General features: G+C 42.4%; 1 protein-coding gene across 1 annotated transcript in view; it reads left to right on the top strand.

Annotated features, from left to right (window-relative positions):
* The window catches only part of LOC126067740 (zinc finger protein 343-like), a 213047-nt gene extending 204043 nt beyond the window's left edge, over nucleotides 1-9004 (top strand). The window contains exon 6 of the mRNA XM_049869923.1: nucleotides 8917-9004. Within this exon, the coding sequence (XP_049725880.1) occupies nucleotides 8917-8972 (56 nt within the window). The 3' untranslated portion in view covers nucleotides 8973-9004. The remainder of the gene's footprint in view (nucleotides 1-8916) is intronic.
* The last annotated feature ends 765 nt before the right edge of the window (nucleotides 9005-9769 follow it).

The raw sequence follows: 9769 nt of genomic DNA on the forward strand, positions 1-9769 counted from the left end.
GGGTTTTCTGTGTATAAAATCATGTCACCTGCAAATAGAAATACTTTGACTTCTTCCTTGCCAATCTGGATGCCCTTTATTTCTTTATCTAACCTAATTGCTCTGGCTAGGACTTCCAGCAGAATGTTGAATAAGAGTGGTGATAAAGGGCATCCTTGTCTGGTTCCTGATCTCAATGGGAATGTTTTCAGGCTCTCTGCATTTAGGGTGATGTTGGCTGTTAGCTTTGTATAAATGCTCTTTATTACGTTGAGAGATTTTCCTTGTATTCGTATTTTGCTGAGAGTTTTTATCATGAATGAGTGTTGAACTTTATCAAATGCCTTTTCTGCATCAATTGATAAAATCATGTGATTCTTGTCTTTTGTTTTATTTATGTGGTGAATTACATTAATTGTTTTTCTAAAGTTGAACCATTTCTGCATACCTGGTATGAATCCCACTTGGTCATGGTGAATTACTTTCTTGATATGATGTTGGATTCTGTTGGCTAGAATTTTGTTGAGGATATTTGCATCTACATTCATGAAGGATATAAGTCTATAATTTTCTTATGGTGTCTTTACCTGGTTTTGGTATTAGGGATATGGTGGCTTCATAGAATGAGTTTGGTAGTATTCCATCCTTTTCTATGCTCTGAAATACCTTTAGTAGTAGTGGTGTGAACTCTTCTCTGAAAGTTTGGTAGTACTCTGCAGTGAAGCCGTCCGGACCAGGGCTTTTTTTTGTTGGGAGTTTTTTGATTACCTTTTCAATCTCTTCTTTTGTTATGTGTCTATTTAGTTGTTCTACCTCTGTTTGTGTTACTTTAGGTAGGTAGTGTGTTTTTAGGAATTCATCCATTTCTTCTAGGTTTTCAATTTTGTTTGAGTATAGTTTTTCATAGTAATCTGATATGATCCTTTTAATTTCAGTTGGGTCTGTTGTAATATCACCCATCTCATTTCTTATATGGGTTATTTGTTTCCTCTGCTGTTTTTCTTTTGTCAGTTTGGCCAGTGATTTATCAATTTTGTTGATTTTTTTCAAAAAACCAGCTTTTGGTCTTGTTAATTCTTTCAATTGTTTTTCTGTTTTCTATTTCATTTAGTTCAGCTCTAATTTTTATTATTTGTTTTCTTCTGGTGCCTGTGGGTTTCTTTGGTTGCTCTCTTTCTATTTGTTCAGGTTGTAGCGATAATTATTTGATTTTGACCCTTTCTTGTTTTTGGATGTGTGCATTTATTGATATAAATTGGCCTCTGAGTACTGCTTTTGCTGTGTCCCAAAGTGTCTGATAGGAAGTGTTTTCATTCTCATTGGATTCTATGAATTTCTTTATTCTATCCTTGATGTCTTCTATAGTCCAGTCTTTTTTGAGCAGGGTATTGTTCAGTTTCCAAGTGTTTGATTTCTTTTCCTGGCATTGATTCCCACTTTTATGGCCTATGGTCAGAGAAGATGCTTTGTAATATTTTAATGTTTTGGATTCTGCTAAGCTTGCTTTATGACCTAATATGTGGTCTATTCTAGAGAATGTTCCATGTGCACTAGAAAAGAAAGTATAGTTGGTTGCTGTGGGGTGGAGTGTTCTATATATGTCTATGAGGTCAGGTTGGTTGATTGTGGCATTTAGATCTTCCGTGTCTTTATTGAGCTTCTTTCTGGATATCCTGTCCTTCACCGAAAGTGGTGTGTTAAAGTCTCCTACTATTATTGTGGGGCTGTCTATCTCACTTTTCAATGCTGATAGAGTTTATGTATCTTGCAGTCCTGTCATTGGGTGCATAAATATTTAATAGGGTTATATCTTCTTGGTGTATTGTCCCTTTAATCATTACATAGTGTCCTTCCTTATCCTTTCTGATGGATTTAACTTTAAAGTCTATTTTGTCAGAAATTAATATTGCCACTCCTCGTCTTTTTTGATTGTTGTTTGCTTGATATATTTTTTTCCATCCTTTGAGTTTTGGTTTGTTTGTGTCTCTAAGTCTAAGGTGCGTCTCTTGTAGGCAGCATATAGATGGATCTTTTTTTTTTAATCCATTGTGCCACTCTCTGTCTCTTTATTGGTGCATTTAGACCATTGACATTCAGGGTAATTATGGACAGGTAGGAATTTAGTGCTATCATTTTGATGTCTTTTTTGGTGTGTTAACAGTTTCTTCTTCCCACTTGATTTTATGTGCTGAGTAGATTTTCTTTATACATTGTCCTTTCCTCGTATTTGTTGTTGTTGATTTTGTTTCTGCTGAGTCTGTATTTTTCCCTTGTATTTTATTTTGATGAGTGGGATAGTTTGTCTGCTTTGTGGTTACCTTATTATTTACCCCTATTTTTCTAAATTTAAAACTAACTTCTATTTCTTTGTATCGCCATATCTTCCTCTCCATATGGAAGGTGTATGATTACGTTTCTTAGTCCCTCTTTATTATTTTAATGTTGCCTTCTTTTGTATAATAACATCGCTGTTACCCTGTGTTGGGCTTTTTTTTTTTTTAAATCTTGCTTTGGTTTTTTGGATTTCCCTGTCTGGGTTGGCTTCTGGTTGCCCTGCCCAGTGTTCTAGTCTTGGGTTGATACCTGATATTGATTTTCTAACCAAAGAACTCCCTTTAGTATTTCTTGTAGTTTTGGTTTGGTTTTGACGAATTCCCTCAACTTGTATTTATCTGAAAATGTCTTAATTTCACCTTCATATTTAAGAGACAGTTTCAATGGATATATCATTCTTGGCAGGCAGTTTTATTCCTTCAATTTTTTAAATATGTCATCCCATTGCCTTCTTGTCTGCATGGTTTTTGCCGAGTAGTCCAAGCTTATTCTTATTGGCTCTCCTTTGTAGGTGATTTTTCTTTTATCTCTCGCTGCTCTTATAATTGTCTCTTTATCTTTGGTTTTGGTAAGCTTGATTATAATATGTCTTGGTGACTTTCTTTTAAGATCTACCTTATATGGAGTTCGATGAGCATCTTGGATAGATATCTTCTTATCTTTCACAATATCAGGGAAGTTTGCTGCCAACAAATCTTTAACAATTTTCTCTGTATTTTCTGTTATCCCTCCCTGTTCTGGTACTCCAATCACTCACAGATTATGTCTCTTGATAGAGTCCCACATGATTCTTAAGGTTTCTTCATTTTTTTTTAATTCTTTTATCTGATTTTTCTTCAAATATTTTAGTGCCAGGTGATTTATCTTCAAGTTCAGAAATTCTAGCTTCTACTTGCTTAATTCTGCTCCTCTGACTTTCTATTGAGTTATCTAATTCTGTAATCTTATTGTTAATCTTTTGAATTTGTGATTGCTGTCTGTCTATGGATTTTTCCAGCTTATTAAACTTTTCATTATGTTCCTGAATAATCTTTCTAATTTCTTCAGTTGCTTTATCTGTGTGTTCCTTGGCTTGTTCTGCGTATTGCCTCATTTCCTTCCTGATGTCTTGAAAGGTTCTGTATATTAAACTTTTGCATTCTGCATCTGGTAATTCAAGGAATGCACTTTCATCTAGAAGATCCCTGGATTCTGTGTTTTGAGAGCCTGTTGAGGTGATCATGGTCTGTTTCTTTATATGACTTGATAGTGACTGTTGTCTCCGAGCCATCTATAAGTTATTGTATTAGTTTGTGCTTGCTTACTGTGTTGTAGCTACTTGCTTTGTTTTGTTTTGGTATACCCCTATGGGTTGTTTGAGTGAGCTAGCTTGATTATTTTCGCCTTTGGAGCTCTGGTGTCCTGTCCCCAGCTGGCTAGAGCTGTCATGAGGTATATCAGTCGAGGAGTCCATTCAGTTTTCTTGTATGAATTCAGCTCAGGTTTCCAGGTAGCTGATATCAAGTGTGTGGTATAGGCTGTGTCCTACAGTCTTAGAGGGGCAGGGGTGATTGGCATGTATACTGGTATCTGATTGCAGCAGGGGGTCACGCTCTGAACAAGGCAGGGGGCTGAGAACCCACCCCCAAGTGTCTCTGAGGAAAACGCATCTCTGTTCCCTAGAGCATGCTGGTGGGTGGGTTCTGCAGAGGGACCATGGGCACCCAAAATTTTTGGTTGTAAGGACTGGGAGGTACCAGTTATCTTTGGACCCCTGTCATGGGTGGCTTGGTGACCTGAGTGGAGCTACCAGTGGTTAGGTCCCTGATGTGGGTAGGTGAGGGCCTTGTTTTATAGGCAAAGCAATGTCAAATGTCAAACACCCACCTCTCCACCACACAGCTGAAATGGTTGGAGTTTGCCAACAAGGGCCTATTCTCCCAAAATAGGCCCACACAGGTCCATGCAGAAGGGACAGGTGCTCAAGATCCACGGATGGTTTATGTCTCGACAGGAGCTGCTTCTGTCCTGAGCTCCCTTGGTTAATGGAGCTAGCAAATTATCTTTTCCCCCCAGTTGCAAATTTTTTCCTTTCCCAAGGCCTGGAGGATGGCTCTAGGTGCTCACCAGGGTCTATCTCAGGCCCAGGGATTCAGCCACTGAAGCTGGCTTGGGGGTGGGGCGGGGGGAGGCGCAGTTAAATATATGCAAGTACTTAGCTTTTGCCAAGAGCAGCACCATTCTCCTCACGTTCTAGAGGTGTCAGTGGGCTGTTTGGCTGCTGCTTCTCCCTGAGGAAACTGCGGCCGAACGCTAGTAGTAGCCCTCCGCTGCCGCTCTGGGAGTGGTGCCTGAGGGCTCCCAGCGATTCGGGTCCCGTAACTCCTCTCTACTTCTGAATGACCTCTTCCTCTCCCCCCCCACCCCCAGTTTGTTGTCCAAGCTTGCCTTTGATGCTCAGGGCTCCCAGCTTGTCACAAATATACTCGTTTCACTTGTTTTTTCAGGTCTTTGTTGTAGAGAGGGCTCGACGGAAGCGTCTGTCTATTCTCCCATCTTGGCTCCGCCTCTTTCCATCTTCTTTTGATGCTTCCTGTGTTGTTCAATATTTTCAATTTGAATCCTTCAAAATTCAATTCAAAGCTTGAATTTTTTTTCAGTTTCTTTCATCTCGAGAAATGCTGAATGCGTTCTTCCCTTTTGGTTGTCTAGCTCCAGGTTTTTTCACATTTCATTATAATACTTTATTTTGTTTTCTGAGTTGCCCTTTCAAATCTTCTGTTCAGCTCTTTTACTTCATCATTTCCACCATTCAGTTTAGCTAATCTACGTTCAAGAGCAAGTTTAAGATTTTCTTTTAGCATCCATTTTGGTCTTTTCTTTATGTTCTGTTTTTAATGACCTTTGGCTTTCTTCATGTATGATGTCCTTGATGTCATCCCTAGGGGAGAATCCTTCCTTGACTCTTCTAGCTTCTGGTGGCCCTAGGAGTTCCTTGGTTTGTGCCAACATAACTCCAAACTCTGCCTCTGTATTCACATGGCCTTCTTCTTTGTGTTCCTGTTTATGTCTTCTCTTCTGATAAGGGCATCAGTCATTGGATTTCGGTACTACCCTGAATTCAGTATGATTCATTCTTGAGTTTCTTAGCAAATTACTCTACAGTGAACTTAATTCTAAATAAGGTGACATCCTGAGATTCTGAGTGGACATGAATAAAGAGGGGACACTATTAACTCACTATAGTATGTTTTCAATTCTCTTGGGTACATATCTAGGAGAATTACTGGGTTCTATGACTCTCTGGGTGGATATGATTACTGTGTCTTATAGGGTCGTTATGAGTCAGAATTGACTCGGTGGTGCACAACATGTTGACTCTGTAGTTAACTGCTTGAGGAACCATCAAAATCTTTTCTATAGCAGATGCACTGTTTTTTATTCCTACCAGCAATGTATGAGGGTTCCACATACTTTTTATTGTTTATCTTTATGAATAAAGACATTCTAATGGGTGTGACGTGGTATTTCATTGCAGTTTTGAGTATCTTTTCATATCCTTATTGTTCATTTTAAAAGTTTCTTTGGAGAAATGTCTATTCAAATTCTTCGTCTATTTTTTTAATTGGGGGTATTTGCCTTTTAAAATTGAATCGTAAATTTTTTTTTTTTTGTATTCTAGATACAAGTCCCTTATCAGACACATGTTTTTCAAGTACTTTCTTACAATCTGTGGATTGTCTTTTCACTTCCTGGGTGGTGTCCTCTGAAGCACAGTTTTTAATTTAATGACGTTTATTTTTTTATTTTGTTCCTTATGCTTTGGTGTCATATCTAAGAATCCATTGCCTAATCAAGGTCTAAAAGCTTTAACCCTATATATTTTTCTAAGAGCTCTACCATTTTAACTCTTTCTTTTAGGTCTGTGATTCATTTTGAATTGGTATTTGTATATGACATGAGACAGTGGGTTCAGCTTCATTATTTTTAACCACCACCACAATCAGGATAGAGACCAGTTTCATCAACTCAAAGTCTCTCTTCTGTAATCCCTTCATACAAAATCCTTGCCACCCTCCCTGGCAAGCACAGATCTGTTCTCCGTGATTGGAGCTTCGTGTCTCTGAGAATGTTGTATAAATGAAGAACACAGTATGTATTCTCCTGAGACTGTGGAAGAAAAGGTATCTTTCCCTTTTGGCAACAGGGAAAATCCAATTTAATTTTTTATTTACACTTACAATTTAAACACCATTTCCATGCACGAAAGTACACCTGCTTTGTAGAACCCCAACTGGCGTGTTACAGAAGGGACTAGCCTAGCCCAGTTCTCAATCAGGGTCCCAGAAAAAAGGCCAAGAAGCCAGGCTCCGACCTGAGTGAGGCTTCCATTCCCCATGAGCAGGGTGAGAGTTTACTACTGACTTTGAGACCTTTGACAAGAAGAAAATGACGACAGAGGAAAGCGCTGGAGTTGAGTGCAAGGGGTCCACTGAGACTTCAGGAGCCTCTTTGCTTTCCTGGTCTGTTTCCCATAAGAAAAATGAGGCTGACCACAGGGGTGCGGGGCAGCACGAGGCCAGGCCTATATGGCGCTCACGGCTGGTGGGGTATATGTTACGGCCTAACCCCAGGGAACCGTGCTCTGCTTCAGCAGAAAGAGTCAGGTCAATAGCCACCTTTTCAGCCAGCGCCCTGGACGGGACATGCACGCCAACCGGAAGCGCCTTTTACGTAACGTCGCGCGCCGGGGGGCGGTGTCCGGAAGGCGTCAGCGAAAGCGTTTGAGTGTAGCGTTTGAGCAAGCCTGGGCGGAGACTTCTTTCGGGACCTGCTAGGGCTTGATGAATGAGTATTTTAAAAAGAAACGGAAGAGGCTGTCGCCCCAACGGCTGTCGTCCGGGTCCGGGACCCGCGTGGCTCAGAAGCCGCTCCTGTGACGGCCAATGGGAGCCGCAGGCCGCGAGGATTCTGGGGACTGTAGTTCTGGGGGAGTCCCGTGGCCGATGAGTGGAGGGACCGAGCGAGGCCCTCAGGGTCCCCGACCCCCGGGCGTCTTTTCCCCGCGGTAAGGAGGGTCGGGAAGGGTTGGGCCTAGCGTTAGGGCCCGAGGTGGAGCTCGGCGGGAGGGGAGAGGGCCCGGCGGCGGGCGGGGGCGGCGCTCGGCGGTTCGGCTTCTCCGGTTCCGGACGCTCCATTTTAGGAGAAGGGGGCGCGGCTCTAGACGCGCTTTTGGGGCGAGGAAGTTGAGTAAATAAGACCCAACCTTGAATTCTTGAGTTGTAGAGCGCTCTGCGGACTTCAGGCGCACGGGTTGGGCCTGGGACGAGAGTGACCTGGAACTTGGAATTTCCTTTTTGAAAGGAGTGGGATTAGTCTGGGACAAACAATTCCCGAATAGAGAGGGCTGCTCCGGGTGTCATCCCTGGGGTTATTTGTGCTGTGGGATGAGTTCAGCCAGGGGCACAGAGACTAACATTCCCTGTCTCTGGGGGCGCGGCGAGGATTATAAAACCCCATGTTTGGGGGAGGAGGAGAGCGCTTCCTTGGTCCTGCATTTCCAGGTCATGGTTGGCATCCAGGACTCATCGTGCATGTCAAGGTTTATTTATTTTTGTTGGGGGCTGGAGACGTCCCAGGAGGTAGTTGAGAGGGGCCTGGAGGAGTCGTGTCTCAGGACGTGCTGCGCCTTGGTTTATTGTGGGGGTAGGCGTGATTGGAGGTGAGCTTAATAACGGTATAATACTCCTGGGGGCTCATGGGAGAGTGTATGGGATCTGGGGTCCCTGGGGCTTTTAGGGGATGGAGGAGTTTTTTTCCTGTGACCGACAGCGAAACGTACTCTGGTGGTGGTGAACTGCAGGGCAGGCAGTTTTTTTTCTGAGTGGGGGCAGGTCATCTTCTCAGAGATCTGCTCTCCCAGTGTTCGTTGGGTGGCAGGCCTGGGCCCACTCTACTTTGTGCCAAGATATCCAGTTGTAGTGTAGGTGTCTATTTGGCTGATTCCATCTTCCCTTGTCTACTTTGGCCTCAAGCCTTGGAGCTCAGCTGATCCCCTCTGGTTTGGGGCTGTAGTGGGGTTAGGTAGGGCGGAAACATCTGAGGGCTGTTGGCTGACTATCCAGATCACATCCAGCATCTCTGGTGCTGTCCTGATATCAGGACTTTAATGTTTCATTAAGGACAGACTTTAAACCTACTTAGAATAGTACAATGAAACTTATGAATAATTTTGTTTCATCTACATTCTCTCAACCGTGTGTGTGGATACACTGAGAATTGTTACATCCCTCAGGGTTCATCACTGCTGACATTATTACTGACCTCCCTGGCTAAAAATGTGGCACTCCACAGCTAGAGTTCAAATTTAGGTTAGGTTAGTTTTGTTACCTTGTACCAGAAGCACAACCTTTCTGTGCCTCAGTTTACCATAAGCTCTAACTCATGGGACTCTTGGGAGATAAACTTGTATAATGTCTGGAGTTGTTTCTGGTATGTAGTAAGAGTTTAGTAAGTATTAACTGTTTAAAGTAATAATACAACTTGTGGCCTTGAGGCACAAAAAGGATGAATTCCCTAATCAGTATTAGCTTAATGTTTGTGCACTTTTCTCTTCTGTGACAGATCTGAGATGTTTGTTTGTTTTTGATGAAGAGGAAGCCTCCTCATTTGAAACTTGAGATTTCCTAGCCTGACATGCGGGGACAGAAAGAGAAAGTCATTATGCTCACACTGCCGTTCTCATTCCCAAGTCCACCTCACACCGCTGCCTGTCCTGAGAGGACCCTGTAGAAAAAGAGAGGACTCCTGGCTCCTGTCAGACTCCTTCTGGGTGGGTACCACCCGCCTTTCACTACAGTGTGTCTTCTGCTCCATGTGAATGTCCTTTGTGCGTCCTTGACATTTTGTGCCCTGCAGTATCCTTTCTGAGGCTCAGAGGCCCAGCCTCCTTTCCCACCATCCAGGCCTGTTCTAAGGAGAAGGGCCTGTACAAGGTGTATTACCCCAGACCTGTGGTCTCATTTAGGTTACCACCATTCTTGCCCCAGCAGCATTTTATCCTGGTAGCTGGATTCCCAGGTCTGTGCTAGCTGCTGTGAAAATAAAAATAATAGTTGTTGTCATTTATTGGCAGTTGTTCTTTGCCGGACGCTGTACCTTACCATCAGCGTGACATTCGATTCCTTCAGCCAACTTAAAAGTTAGTAATCAAAATTCCCATTTCACAGAAGAAGTAGCAGCACATTACAGGAGTAAAAATGATTGCAGTGTGGCTGGGGTCAGGATGGTGAGCTTCATAAGTTATGCACAGTGCTAATCTTGTTTCATCCAGTACCACCAACCACCATGTTTTGTTTTCTTTGCTAGGGTATTTGGAAGCAAGTCCAGACATCATACCATTTCATCTGTAAATACGGTAGTATGCATTTCCAAGAGGTAAGGATTGTTTTTTGAAAGTATAACTAGAATATTCTTA

Source organism: Elephas maximus, chromosome 25, assembly GCF_024166365.1.
Source record: "Elephas maximus indicus isolate mEleMax1 chromosome 25, mEleMax1 primary haplotype, whole genome shotgun sequence".
Classification (NCBI taxonomy): domain Eukaryota; kingdom Metazoa; phylum Chordata; class Mammalia; order Proboscidea; family Elephantidae; genus Elephas; species Elephas maximus.